Source organism: Carettochelys insculpta, chromosome 12 (assembly GCF_033958435.1).
Source record: "Carettochelys insculpta isolate YL-2023 chromosome 12, ASM3395843v1, whole genome shotgun sequence".
Lineage (NCBI taxonomy): Eukaryota > Metazoa > Chordata > Testudines > Carettochelyidae > Carettochelys > Carettochelys insculpta.
The window spans coordinates 19,695,738-19,711,116 of NC_134148.1; the positions used below are offsets into that span (position 1 = coordinate 19,695,738).

General features: G+C 41.7%; 1 protein-coding gene across 2 annotated transcripts in view; it reads left to right on the plus strand.

Annotated features, from left to right (window-relative positions):
* NEDD4 (NEDD4 E3 ubiquitin protein ligase) overlaps positions 1-11,305 on the plus strand; it is a 120,777-nt gene extending 109,472 nt beyond the window's left edge. For both annotated transcript variants that reach the window (XM_075006434.1, XM_075006432.1), the window contains 10 exons: positions 734-855; positions 945-1,015; positions 4,165-4,260; positions 5,537-5,610; positions 5,780-5,840; positions 6,758-6,817; positions 6,899-7,006; positions 8,521-8,617; positions 9,461-9,533; positions 9,611-11,305. In XM_075006434.1, the coding sequence (XP_074862535.1) occupies positions 734-855; positions 945-1,015; positions 4,165-4,260; positions 5,537-5,610; positions 5,780-5,840; positions 6,758-6,817; positions 6,899-7,006; positions 8,521-8,617; positions 9,461-9,533; positions 9,611-9,713 (865 nt within the window). In that variant the 3' untranslated portion in view covers positions 9,714-11,305. The remainder of the gene's footprint in view (positions 1-733; positions 856-944; positions 1,016-4,164; positions 4,261-5,536; positions 5,611-5,779; positions 5,841-6,757; positions 6,818-6,898; positions 7,007-8,520; positions 8,618-9,460; positions 9,534-9,610) is intronic.
* The last annotated feature ends 4,074 nt before the right edge of the window (positions 11,306-15,379 follow it).

The window sequence follows — 15,379 nt, forward strand, 5'->3', positions numbered from 1 at the left end:
CGCACATTTGTAAAGTAAGAGAGTTAATAGTAACAAACAAAACAGACAGGGTGAAACCCTGATCCCATTAAAATAGTTTTAATGTCTTGTTTGGTGAAGCTGTGACTCACTGATAGTTTCTACAAATGTTTCAGTACTTCAGTTCTATAAAATTTACAGTTGTGTGCACAGAGTGTGCTTTAGCACAAAACTAATAACCATATAAATCATGTCTTTCTATGAGATACTGGCTACATCTACACTAGCCAAAAACTTCCAAGTGGCCATGCAAATGGCCATTTCGAAGTTTACTAATGAAGCGCTGAAGTATATATACAGCGCCTCATTAGTATGCGAGCATCCATGGCACTTCGAAATTGACGTGGCTCATCCAGACGGGGGTCCTTTTCAAAAGGACCCCAGCTACTTCGAAGTCTCCTTATTCCTATCTGCTCATAGGAATAAGGGTACTTCAAAGTAGCTGGGGGCCTTTCGAAAAGGAGCCCTATCTGGGCAAGCTGTGCGGCGGCGAGCCGTGTCAATATCAAACTGCCGCAGCCGGCCACATGCTAATGAGGCGCTGAATATGTATTTCAGTGCTTCATTAGTAAACTTCGAAATGGCCATTCGTATGGCCATTTCGAAGTTTTTGGCTAGTGTAGACACGGTCACTACGATTTTTTTTTTTCAAACCTTTGTTGTGGTGATGGTTCATGGACTGCAACATTTGCTAGTGGTGTTTTCCTCCCCTCAGGGATAACTACACTTTGCAGATCAATCCAAATTCTGGATTGTGCAATGAAGATCACCTCTCATATTTCAAGTTTATAGGACGTGTAGCTGGAATGGCCGTTTACCATGGCAAGCTGCTGGATGGTTAGTATTTAGTGGTATGATATGCAGATCAATATTGTTTTGAATTTTAATTTGCTTCATCTAACTTGAATGCTCTTTACTCTTTAAAGGCTTTTTTATTCGACCTTTTTACAAGATGATGCTTCAAAAATCCATAACGCTTCACGACATGGAATCTGTGGTACGTAAATTCTGCTGCCAATGTGCATGTTAATTTTTCACATTTACAGTAAATTTTGAAATAGTAAATATTTAAAACAAATGTACACTTTTTGAATCTTCAGCTCTTCACTTTCTAAAACATAATAGTCCCGTTAAAATTGTCATAGATGTTATAAGTGGTTTTGAAGCCTGAGATCCTCCAACAGTCATGAGGACCTTGACTACTAAATCATTTTAAGTCCTACTGAAAACTTTACACCTCCTATGATGTTCACTTAAAGTATTTCTATGACTATTGTGTTGTTTAATATCTTATCACTGAGGACCAAGAGTTGGGTTTCCTGTCTTATTCCTAACTCACTACTAATTTGGTGCCATCTGACTATCAAAAGCAGTATATTTCTTCCACACCAGAGTGTTGGGAGGATTACTTAATTCAAAGTTCTTTGAGATCCTTAGAATAAATGTGATAAGTGCAAAATGTTGTGTCTACAGTTTTTTTGTTCTCATAGTAACAAAGGTCCCACATTAAATTTTCATTTCTTAGTGAGTTCCACCTTTGGGAACCAGATGCCAAATTAAAAAGAATATTTTTCCAGAAACAGCATCTAGATTGTTGATAGGTCCCATCTATAACGGTCATTTAACAGTGTTCTGTTTAGAATATGCTGTTCAGTGTCACTATTTTTTGTGTAATATGCACAGTTAATATAAACAGAATAATACTGTAAATAGATCATTGTGCATATGGTTTGCCTGGAATCTTTTTTGTTCCCACAGTAACAAAGGTCTTGCCTTAAAACTTGACACATTTGGGGATTTCATTTTTCTTTGTACTGTTGCGTCTTCTGACTTTGTTACTTTCACAGATCCTTTATAGTTCTGCCTAGCAGTACAGGAGAGAAAGATATCAAAAGTTTAAATGTAAGGTCGCAACATCTTAGCACAATGTTATGTTATATAAGCACTGGTGATATTTCACTGGTTCAGTTTTAAACTTTATTATCCTCTGTTTCTTTTCTGAGTATTTGTCTATACAGATTCTATTCTTGGTGTTTATGCATTTCATCCACGTGAAATTAGATTCTTTTGACGAGCAGTCTCTCTGGGTCTGTACCAGTGTCTACTTCCAAGATCATGGCAGGTGCTGATTCCCAACCCCTTCTGAGCTGTTAATAGTGAGTCTCTCCTAAGGTGCCATTCTCCAGAATTTTAAGGTGGGAATCTCAGAACAACCCTTTGGCATGGAAATCAAAGTTGGCATCAACTGTCTTTTTCTATTCTGAAAACTTTGATGCTGAAATCTCTAGGAAGACAGCATGGTGCCGAATATAGTAGTGCCACGGTTGCCAGCAGAGTCCATATAGGCCCTAGGAGTTATTGCATTGAGCACTTGCATACCAAGACTCCTTTTCTTAACATAGACTACCTGCTTATGTAGGTTAGCACGACTGCTACACGTGGAAGGAAGAGCTATCTGTGAGACTGGGACCAGTTTCTCCTTTCATTTGGTAGGTCATTACCAAACCACCAGCCCATGTTTCCAGAGTAGAAACTGGTTTTGGTAAGGCTGTTCTGCATTCTTTAAATAGGCCTCCACTTGACCCCATAGTGCTTTGGCAATTGCTTGTTATTTGCCAGCAATGGAATCCATGGACAGTCTTCCAGAGAATTAGAGAACTGTTATTTATCTTACGGTTGATATGATTCTTTGAGTTGTCTCCACCCAGGTTCAATGATTTGTAATCCTTCGTAAGAACATGAGAACTGCCATACTGGGCCAGGTCAAAGGTCTGTCCAGCCCATTATCCTCTCTTTCAACAATGGCCAGCTCCAGGTGCCCCAGAGGGAATGAATAGATGATCCTTAAATGATCCACCCCTCTGCAGCTTCTGGCAAACAGAGGCTAGGCATACCACCCCTTCCTATCCTGGCTATAGCAGCCACTGATGATCTGTTCTCTAAGGACTTGCATAGCTCTTTTGTGAGCTCTGTGAGTCTTGGCCTTCATATCCTCTCCCAAGAAATTCCACAGATTGGCTGACTGAATTGTATGAAAAAATATTTTCCGTTTTTTAAAAATACTTCCTTCCCCACTGATTGGAGTCTTGCTCCTAAAGGATCCTTATTGATGGTGGAAATGAATGAGGTTTGCAGCTGTCATACCCTTTATCCCTTCATTTACATTGAGTGAGAAGGTACTCAGGTCATATGCAACTCTCTGGACACTTCCATTCAAAAGAATCTGATCTCTCTCACATAAGACATTTTCTTACCAAGAATCTGTGGAATCTGTTTGGAAAATGCATTTCAAACTATGAAGTAAGAAACCATTCTCTAGCTTAATACCTAATAAGCATTCTTTGCATAATTTCCAAATATTAACTGCAGCACCTAACATTCTCAAACTCCATCTCCTTTTTCCAGATTTTTAGCTCATATAGCAAACTGGAAGACTCATGTTATTTTGCAGGAGGTTTGAAAAATTCTAGTGCAGCAGGAGCCACCTGCATGGAGACTGGAGAATCAAAACAGTAGATTAAACATGTTCATATTTTAGAGTTTAAAATTAATCTGGGGCTTTAGTAAAGTACTAGAGTTTAGCTAATTCTCCCGCCTCCATGTCCATTGTGACTAGTGCTTTGAACAGTACCTTCCTTTATTGGGAGGGAGTAACTTGTGGTCAGTCCTCCATCCTGCTGATGGGTAAAGAACAATATTGAGATTGGCAAGGATGGAGTAGGTGCCATCCACTGTTCTTGACATTTGAGGAAATTGGTTCAAGTGAATGAAAGAAAATGAGTAACTCTTCAGCTCCAGCAAAAATGTGGAAAGAATGAGGGTATGGCCTAAAACATTAAAAATACCTTTTTGACCTAATTCTTCTCCTTTATTTTAAAATTTCACTTTTTTTTGTTTAGAGCACTTTGTCACTATTTGTACCTTCCAAGAAACTGAGTTGTCTGTTTTTGAAGCACTCATCTAATACTGTCTTCATTAAAGTTATTTGTGAGTTTAACTGGACAAATGTAAGAAGTTAATCTATTCACAGTGATCTTCATGAGCATCTCAGTCTTTAGTCATTTACATTGGGTATAAATATAGAGCACACTCTGCTTCAAATGTCTTTTTATAATTATTCATTAAGCATTCAACTTTCATTTCTAGGATAGTGAATATTACAGTTCTCTGAGATGGATTCTTGAAAATGATCCAGCAGAATTAGATCTCAGATTTGTTGTTGATGAAGAACTTTTTGGGCAGGTTTGTATACTGATGTTTCATTTATTTTACTTTGTGAAGTACTGTGGAACTGAGTGGCTTTTCTCTGTACAAGACTGACAAATAGGAGAACTACACATAAACTTGAGAACTGTGTGCCAGTTCATGCATGCTTGTTGCTGCGGTTTATACCCGATCATTTTAGTGTTTTGCTAAGGTAGTTTGATTTTATGAAATGACTGCGAAGTGGCTGTTTCAGCAAAGCTTTTGCCACAATAGATTGTGCTTTTGATTGAACAGCAGTTACCTTTTTAAAATACAGCTGTTGTGAATGTTTCTGTGGATTAATATAAACATTCTAAAGTGTTCTGTCACTTAAGCTGTAATGAAAGCTGCATCCTTGTGGTGTTTCTGGAAGTGCCGGAAATGAAGGCAGATTTAAAAAAAATACTGTTAGAAGTGGGCTCCCTTGACAAGGGAGACATGCTTTTTTGAATTACACAAGCAAAGCTACAGAACAGACCTTGTCATTGGAGGGAATCTGCAAGACTGCAGTCAGTGGGCAAACTGTGGCCCACATTGAGGTTCTGTGTAGGACTTGTGAGACATTGTGTTTACTGTTGCCCATGCATAGGGTTGCCAGATTCTGCTGATTTACATCTCCATAGTGCATTCCAACCGGTATTAAAATAACACCCACAAAAAGCAAGGGCATGTGATATCAAGTGGGTGCAGAGTGCATACAACACTGACTTGTGAGAGCTAGGCACTACCTGTACATCCAGTCAAAGCTCTGCTATGGTTTAATTGGCACACCCCACAAATTCTAGGTGTGCAAGTACAGATAGCAAAACTACCTTATCCCAGGAGACTGCATTGGTTATGACAGTCTTGCAGGGCGCTGACATTGAGGTCAACTCATGCAGTAATATTAAACCAATTCACTGACACACATCTGCTACACAGTGCCCTGCAAAAGTTCTAAAAACATTTTGTGGTTGTTTTCTAAACACTCTAGAGAAAAGGTTTAGTCACTAAGTGCAGATTGTGAAGCTAGTAAAAATATACAATGTTGCTGAAAACTTTTGTGCAAACTCAGTGATAGTGATCGTGAGTCAGATAACAGAGCTTCACATGGCAATCTGGCACCACTGAATTGTGCCTGTAATATGATGAAAAGGTATGTACTCAGGTTGCATGAGAGAGTGGCGCTATTTATCATTAGTTTTGGAGAATTAAACTGAGTTAAAAATGATTAATGTTTACACTTGTATTCTGTTGCACATATACTCTGTGTAATAGGGTGTTTCTTATTTAGACCCATCAACATGAGCTGAAGAGCGGGGGATCAGAAATAGTTGTCACCAACAAGAACAAGCGAGACTACATTCAGTAAGTATTTGGACAGTTTGTGAAACATACTTCACCTTAACCCTGTGTTTAGAGGAACTGGAATGTCTGAATTTTGTACTTCACTGAGCTGCTAATTACCTTGCAGCAAGTTGCAACCTTAATGTTGTATGTGTTGTTTGTACTACAAATATTTAATTTTATTTTGCAGTCTTGTAATTCAGTGGAGATTTGTAAGCAGAGTCCAGAAGCAGATGGCTGCCTTTAAAGAGGTATTAATTTCTAAATACTTTCATATTCAGTATTAAGAAAAGCGTTTTGGCACACAGCACCAAGATCCTTAGGCTAGGTTACTCTAAGGCTACATCTGCACTGCATTCCCCTTTCGGAGGAGGAATGCAAATGAGGGAGATCGAAAATGCAAATAAAGCACTGATTTACAAATCTCATGCTTCATTTGCATAATCTCGTGCAGTCATGTTTCCGCAAGCAGCTTTTCCAAGAACAAAAACAGCCATGTAGACAGGGCTCCTTCATGGCAAAGAAACCATTTTCAAAAGAACCCTTCTTCCCATTTTGTTTCAGAAAGAAAGTCTCTTTCAAAAATGTGTTTGTTTTTTTGTTTTAGTCATATGACAGTCTATAAACTATTAGTCCAGTGGTTCCCAAACTGCTTTGTGAACTATTGTAGAACTGTGAAAAACAAGTTGGTCATACAGTGTTTTCGGCAGCTAAACAGCATTACAGGCTAATGAGCAGGTACATATGCACTTGAGCCTTTTTAATCTGGCAGCCTTTGGATATAGGTGAATGCTGGATTATGTTGACAAGTATCAGAGAGGTAGCCGTGTTAGTCTGTAGCTTCGAGAACAACAAGAAGTCTTGTGCCATCTTATAGACTAACACATATTTTGGAGCATAAGCTTCTGTGGACAAAGACCTTGCCTTGTTGACTCAGCACATTCTGTCCTGTTCATTCAATGTAGGTGGGAGGGGGAGGGAAATCTAATGTAATTAGACAAACATAATGAATATGCACGAGGGAGCAAAACTATTAACTCCACAGAAACAGCACTGAGATTTCTGGATTCTGTTCCTGGTTCTGGGGTTTGTGGAGATATAACTCTTAACAGTGTGGGTGTTAAAATATAACTTGTGTTTTTCAGTATTTTTTTTTTGTTTGCTTTAGGGTTTTTTTGAACTAATATCACAAGATCTAATCAAAATCTTTGATGAAAATGAACTAGAGGTAAGTACATCATGGAACAGGAAACAAATTCTGTTGGAACCATGTTTTGTTTTTACATTTTGGTATTTCTCGTTTGTGTAGTTATTAATGTGTGGACTAGGAGATGTGGATGTAGCTGACTGGAAGCTCAATACTAAATACAAAAATGGCTACAGCGTAACTCACCAAGTTATACAGTGGTTTTGGAAGGTAACAAAAAGCTCTAACTTGCTATTTATAAAATATCTACATTTTAAAAACTGTTTCATTAGCTGTGCAACTATATCATGTGGAACATAAAACAAGTAAATATTTGTACATTGTAGCCACAGATAGACCATTAGACCTTGTAATGATACATGTTTAAGAATATAATACAGTATTGATATGTATCCTGTCCAAAAAGCTGTGTAGGCTGCTGGGGTTAAATACATTTAACTATAGTTACTTCTGGTGTAGTTACATTAAAGAGGTATTAAACTCTTGTGTTTAAGGCTATGTCTACACTAGAGCCTAAAGTTGATTTTAAGGGAATTAGGTCAATTTTTATAATGTACCTGTCTTCATGACAAATATCATCATTAGATCGATTTTAAGGGGTCCAAAGGTCAAATTTGTGTACTCCAGCTTTTTCACAAGGAATAATGTCCAAATTTGAATGTATAAGGTCAATTTAATGCTAGTGTAGACACAGCGTTATTTAATCTGATTTTATTGGTCTCCAGAAGTATCCCACAATTCCCCCACTGTGTCCATTCTGACCATTGCTTTCACCTCCACTGCTCTCCAGGTGAGCAGGAAGTAGGAAGCAGGAATCAGCCTGGGCTCTGTGGCTGCCCCCTGCACCACGTGGCTGCCCCCACCAGCAAACAGCTGCTGTGTCAAAATGAAATGAATCAAAATAACACTATCAAAATTAAGCATTTCAGCAATACTAAAGAAAGAACTTTTCAATAGCTTCAAATGGAAACTTTTCACGTTTTCATTTCTGCATTTTATATTTTATCAGGATTGGCCCACTAGCCTTGTAACATTGCGTACCAGGGCAAGCTGTAGAAAAGTGGTGCAAAAATGCATTTGGCAGTTTTTCAGCAGGAGTGGGGAGTGAGAACACCACTCTGGTATGATGACATCAGACATCCACAACCTCTTGAGGTGCATTTTTTCCCATAACACACTGGAACAGAAACCCAGAAGGCAATGGGGGTGCAGGAACTGTGGGATAGGTACCCAGAACGCACTGCTGACACAGTTGAACTTAAAACATAATGGAGACACATGCTGTGTCAACTTTCTAAATGTGTAGACGCTCACCCTCAACTTCATAAAACAAGTGGTATAAGGTTGACTTTAATAAATTCATCTTTATTCCTTGTGTAGACATAGTCTAAGTTTCAGGAATCTGGCTTCTTTCTGTAACATCTGCACACTTCAAAGAAAATTTGGGAGGGGAGCATTTTAACTGTCTTCTAAGTCGGTAACCCTACTCTTACTGTGCTACTAAATAATTGAAGATGAAAAAAGATTGAACAAAAATATGTAGACTTTTTGACTTTTTTAACAGCATGCAGAGAAATAAGCTGTATTTATTAAAAATAATGAGAATTGGGCTACTTTTAAGGTGTAGAAAAACAGCAGAGTATATCACATAAAATTGCTAATAGTTGAAAGGGTTTCATTTTTCAGTACTGCACTAAGTCTTTAAATATATATGCCCTCTACAGGCAGTGTTAATGATGGATTCAGAGAAGCGAATAAGATTACTTCAGTTTGTCACAGGCACATCCCGTGTCCCTATGAATGGATTTGCTGAGTTGTATGGTGAGTTGTGATGGTGCCATTCCCCCAAATTGTTAATTGGGCTAATCATCTTAAACAGCCTTCTTGTCAGACTGTTATGATTCATTATTTGACTTGAACCACATTCCTGTTACATAAAAGTTGAACCTCTCTATCTGGCACCCTCATTCAGCGCCAATCAGGTCCTCAGAGAATTTGGTGAGCCATGGGAGGTCAAGATTGTCTAGCAGCATTAGCAACACTTCCACTGCTTGCTGGGCTCTTACAAGATAAGTGGGGTAAATTAGAGCTAAATAACAGTACAGAACACAGAGCCAGGACTGGTGGCTATAAACAAACTTTATGGGATTATGGGAAACTCGGCCACACCTATGATAAATGGTTGTCCAGCTAACTAAAATCATGCCAGATTACAAATGCTGCCAGACAGGAGTTCCAGACTAGGAAGGTTCAGCCTGTATCAGTTTTTAAAAATTAAATTGAGTGTTTAAACAATTAAGTAGCCATTTGTAACTAGTTAGAAGTCTCATTTAATCACATATGGTATAGATTTACTAACATACGTATTAGTGTGAAAGACGTTATTTGTAGAATATTTATCTGTCAACTACTACCAGTATAAATATGTGCCACTAGACTTCAGTATTGGTTTAAAAATCTCTTGCGATATTTATGTATCTAGCAATCATTGGAACATCCGCACATTGCCTTTTGATTCATGTACACAACGTGCTCTGATATCAGTTCTACTGCAAAACAAGACCAATATGTTGAATAGACTTAGATAGCCAAAAAAAAAAAAAAGTGAGTGAGTGAGAATCACAGAATGGAATGGATCTCAAAGATTTTTTTTTCTTCCTGTAGGTTCAAATGGACCACAGTTATTTACAGTTGAACAATGGGGAACCCCTGAAAAACTGCCACGAGCTCATACTTGGTAAATACTCTCTTAAATGATGTAGCTTTTCATATGTTAAGTACCTTTGCTCAAAAAAAAATTTTTTTTTTCCCCAGCTTTAACCGTTTGGATTTGCCTCCATATGAGTCATTTGAAGATTTATGGGACAAACTTCTCATAGCAATTGAAAATACTCAGGGTTTTGATGGGGTTGATTAGGCCACAGAATTGAACATGCTGTGTTGTTCCAGTGCTGCAGTTTCTTTTTAATGGTTTACAAACAGTTTAAATGTTTCCAGGGAAGTACTGATGCGTTCAGTTATTTGGCTATAACTTTCATAGTATAAATTCATAAAACAAGTGTGAAAAATTCACTAACAAATATATTTTGCCATTTTTGGTTATGCACATTAACCCCATCTATGTGTCAGAGAGTAAAATGTCTTTCAACAATTACCTCTTTTACAGTATTTGCCACATTGTCCTACATTAAACTACTGAAAGTAAAACTGTGAAACATTTGCAGAATGTAAATTTGAAACATTGCTGCTCTTTTTAAGAGTAACTGAAATGGTTAAACAGTTTGAGCAAACTTAGTATAATGTCTTGCTTCAGGCTGTTTGACAGATCTGCCCAAAGCACCTTATTGTTCAGTATATTGGGTAAATCATTGGGAAGTATTTGCATTTCTTACTCAAATCATCTTGCCCAATATTAACATATATAAGGCTTTTTTCGGAATTCTTTTTCTGCCTTGCTTTTGTTAAAATGCAATTTGACAAAATTGGGAACTTCTGTAAGAGCCACTTGTAGCATATTTCTGAATTTAAGAAATTACATTTTTGTCTCAATTCATATGATAGTGTTGGCTTAAGTTTTCATCACATTTTGATAGATTTTTAACAAGGGATAATATTTTCAGTTCAGCCTTTTGCAACAAAATAAATCTTAAAGCAGAATTTATATGAATACCACAGAGTATTAGCTAAAACTAACAGTTAAATGCCTTTCTTATCCATTCTTGCAGTATTGCACAACAAAACAGTAAGGATGTGTTTACAGAGTTTTATGGGCCAAATTCTGCCATGTGATATGTGCAAACTTCACGTACATCAGTGGAAGTTATGCATATGACTACAGGGGCAGAATTTGGCCCTATAATATGTTTACAGGTTATGCTAGTTTCTATAGCTGCAATTTTATATTTTTTATTTCTTCTTTGTTAGTCTAAAAACCAAATTTGTTAATATGGTATAACCAAAGTTATAGCCAATAATGTGTAACTTATTGTAGATCAGCTCCTCTTATAAAGTTGGATTAATGTGTTTTATACATGGGGATATTTTCATATGCATGTCAGCACTGGTTATTTTGGCAAGTGCTGGTTAAAATGGTTTTCTAAACTGAATTCTGAAATGTGTATAGGTTTACATGCCTGGCTAGCTTTAATTTCAACATTTTGTTAATGAATATGATCTCTGAGTAAATTACAGTAACATTTTTTATTGTCAGCGTGTTTTAAATATGCAAAAACAAAGTGTAGGTTATCTCTATAAATACATGTAAATTGTGTAACAAATGTAATAGGTCTTAAGGGGTACTTCATTTTATTCTTTAAGTTGATCTTTAATGCTGAGTATTACATGTAAATAAAAGTAACTTATACAAAATTCTGATAATCTAGATGCAGTTTTGTAAAACTTGGAATGGTATATCAGTAAATATGTATAGATTTGAATGTAGTAGTATTGTTGCATACTTTAAAATATTCATAAATAATCCTAAAGCAGTAAATAAAAAATATTTGAATAAAGTGAGTCATTGAATTGAAATTCAAGTCCAGAAGCTTAGAGAAGTCACTTCAGACTTATTAATGGATTGAAAAGACACTAGAGGAGACTTGTCGAATCACTGCTTTCAAATGCTTTGACTGTCCTTCCCCCATCTCCAAGATGTGCACAAATAATGTGGCTGGATTTTTAAAAAGTCTAGGTAAATTTCATTAAGTGCATGAGTAGGTAGGAAACCATTACACGCACATGAAACTGTGGTTCCATTGTAGTCAGCTGGAATTTTGCCACTGACTTAAGTTGTTTAAAATCCTGGTTCCATTGATCTTAGAAAGGTACTGGGCTGAACAGACCAAAGATCCAACCTGATGTGGCAATTTCTGATGACATAGAAGAACATAGTCTGTTTTGAGCTTCAACAAAGTTTTAAGCAGAGGTGGGGAAAGTACCCAAAAAGTTACTTGAGTAAAAGTGCTGCTTCTGGGGGGTAACTAAGTGCAAGTTACCAGTGTCCCTCTGAAAAACCACTTGAGTAAAAGTGCATAAACGCATAAATACATATGACATATTTACTGAAGTCAAGTACCCAGAAGTGACAGCAGCTGCACTTTTACTTAAGTAACGTTTTGGGTATTTTTCCACCTCTCGTTTTAACACCAACTATGGCAGCTGTAGTGACATTCAGGGAGCACAATAGACTTGCTGACCCCCTGGGCAAGTAGCCCGCAGCAGCACTCCCTCCAGCCCACCCAGGAGCCCCATGCCCCACAGAGAGCCCCTCCCCCTTTGAGCTGGTAGAGGGCTCCTAGGAGATCAGACAAAGATGAAAAAAGAGGTCCCCTTATGGACTGAGGCCAAGATGAAAGACCTGCTGGGACTGTGGGGATATGCGGAGGTTTTCCTCCACACCAGCAGCTGGTGCCAGAACACCATGGCTTTCAATCAGCTGTCCACTGGCCTGAGCACCCAGAGGCATCCCAGCTCCACTCCAGATCAAGTATAGCTGAAATTGAAACAACTGTGTCAGGCCTATTGCCATGCCTGGGATGTGGCATGCTGCTCGGGAGCAGCACCTACCAGCTGCCCCTTCTTCAAGGAGCTCGACCACCTCCTCAGGCCAAAGGAGGTAGCCCCCCTGCTAGTGGTGCTGGTCATGGTGGGGCTAGAGTCTGAGACCGAGACAGAGGCCGAGGACCAGTCAGGATGCTTGGGCAGGACTCCCACCAAGTACCAGGAGCCAGAGCCCATGTTAGAGCCCCTGGTCATCACCATCCCTCTGGGTCCTCCAACCAGGCCGCCTCCTCCTCCCAGGCCTCCCCTGAATTCCTCAAGGGACCCTCTGGTAAGTACCCAGTGTTTTGGACACCCCGAGGCACGGGGAGTCAAAAACCACACCCACCACAGCAGGCAGTGGGCCGGCCACGTGGCCACCAGCCCCACTCCAGACAAACCCTATACAGCCATGTCCCTCAAGCCACAGAGAGGGCCACATGCAGGCACTCAGCACCCACTCTCATGGACAGCACCACAAGCCACACACCTGGGTGGGGCGAGCAAATTGCACCCGGCACATGCCCCAGCCACATGGGGACGCCTGGTGCCTTGCATCTCCCAGGGCCAGGGGACAGCGGGGTGGAGGGAGGGGCTGGCCAAACAGGTTGGAGGGGCAGAGCCATCAGGGACAAGTTGTGGGAATAATGGGTCATCCCTTTCTCCCCTTCTGTCTCCACAGCTCCTCTGTATGAGGGCTGAGCAAGCCCTGTCCAGAGGCAGGGGAGCCCTGCACCAACAGCCAAGGGAGCTGGGGCACTCCCACTTCTGTGGGTCCATGGTGGGAGGCCACACTGCCGCCCCCATGAAGATGAGACCACCACGGCCCTCAAATCCACCTGGCAAGAGTTAAATGCAGGGGTGGCTGGCAATGGAGTGGAAGGCCTCAAGGTGAAGCGTCAGGCACCCTTGATACCCTCACCTGGGCCATCCTGCCCACCTGCTCTGGACCCCTGCCCCCTCACCACACACTCCCGCATCTGCACCCTGCTCCTGACCGGCGTCCCCTAAGCTGCCTGTCTGGAACTCAGCCAGTTGCTCATGGTCTGTATGGGCTGTAGCAAGCCAGCCTTCCTGCCCCCACCCAAGGCCTCTGCCTGTCCACGTGCCCTTGTCTTGCTGTAGTCTCAGCCCTGTTCCAGCACTGATGAGGACCCCAGATGTGGGACAATAGGGGCTCATGCGGCCAGCGTGCAGCTCAGTTCCCCACTCCCACCCCAGGACCCCACCTTGTATATAGTTCCCTTTTGGTCCCCCCGCTGTAAATAGTTCCTATTTCATCTTTTCATTATGACAGTTCTGATATTTAGTTTAGTGTTTATTGCTCACCACTCTGGTGTCTCTTGAGAGGTGGGTATGCGGGGGATGTCATGGTGGGGGAGCAGCGCGGGGGAAACCATGGGAGGATGTCATGGGGAGGATCACTGGGACCCCCTTGCAAAGACCTCCTGGAGGGCTTCCCTGACTCTCATCCCCTCCTGGTGTGCCTGGCAGCACAGCAGCAGCCAGCTGCTTAGCTGGGGCTGGCCTTGGTAGCCCACCCCTGCAAAAAAGGGCTTATGTGAGTTCTCCATGATATTGTGGAGAGTGCAGCATGCCCTCATCATCGTGCCCCCCCCCACCTCTCAGTTGCTTCTCCCTGCACTGTTGGTTGCTGGAGCTTAACTCTTGTTGAGAGTTCGCTGGTAGCCTTTATTGTTTTAATTAGTTGTAAATAGTTTAGTTAGTTATCTTTGTAGGTAAATAGTGCCTTTTTAGCACCTGGTAAGCCAAGGTGGGTCTTTAACCCCCTCGGCACCAGGGGATGCCTGGATCCCCGGGGTTTAAAAACTGTTCAAGATGTGGCAAACGTATGGCCAAAAGCAACCCGCATAAGGAGTGTTTTGGGTTGCCTCGGTGAGACTCATCTCTGGGAGCGCTGCTCTATCTGCAAGGTCTTCAAGCCCAGGACTTTAAAAGATAGAGCGCAAAGGCTGAAAGTCCTTCTGATGGAGTCAGCCTTGCGCCCGGACAGTTCCTCAGCGGGAATGCAGAACACCACATCTTTAGTGCAGAGCACTCCGGCACTGTCGCTGCCATCAGGGGGCTCTCGGTGCTGCGAGCAGGACTCGGCGCCTAGCGCCTCCCGGCACCATAAGAGACACTGGCACCGACGGCAGCGTCAGCACCGAGACAGTTAGAGGCGACCCAGGCATGGGAGCCGCCCCTACAGGCATCGGGAACTGTGGTGCAGTGAGCACCGGCACCGACAGAACCAGTGCTGTCCCAGGTGCAGCACCATACCAGAGACTGCTAGGGGCCCTCCACCCCAGGCTCTGAGCCGTGGCACCACAAACTATGGCAGCGGGGACTCAAGTAGAAGTGCCAGAACCCTTTGCACCGGCGGGCTTGGAGGGTATATTGACCTCATCTTTGTCCTCTCCAGATGAGGCATTAGCTGGATCCTCAGCATCCCCAGTACTGGAGGACGGAGGCGCGTACCAGCAGCTATTGAGGAGGGTCACCCAGCGTCTGCAGGTACAGGTGGAAGAGGTCAGGGATGAAAAAGACCCTGTTACAAGCATCCTCTCAACATCTGGGCTGTCCAGGGTGGCATTGCCCATTATAAAGACAATTGCCAACACAGCCAAGACAATGTGGCAAACCCCGGCCTCAGCCTTGCCCACGGCAAGGAAAAATGAACGCCGATATTTTGTCCCAGCACAGGGAAATGAACATCTGTTCACACATCCTCCCCCTGACTCCCTTGTCGTGGATGCTGTGAACAATAGGGAGAGATGGGGTTCAACGGCTCTCCCCCAAAAACAGACGCCAAAAGACTAGACCTGTATGGTAGAAAAGTGTACTCCACAGGTGGTCTACAGTTGAGAATTGCTAACCAGCAGGCCGTGGTTAGTAGGTATGCATACAATACGGCCAGCTCCACGTACCGTTTTGCCGAACTGCTCCCACCGGCCTCCTCACCAGAATTTACAGCCCTAGTAGTGGAGCAGAGACTCATATCCAGAGCAGCACTGCAGGCCGCCCTAGATGCAGCAGATGCAG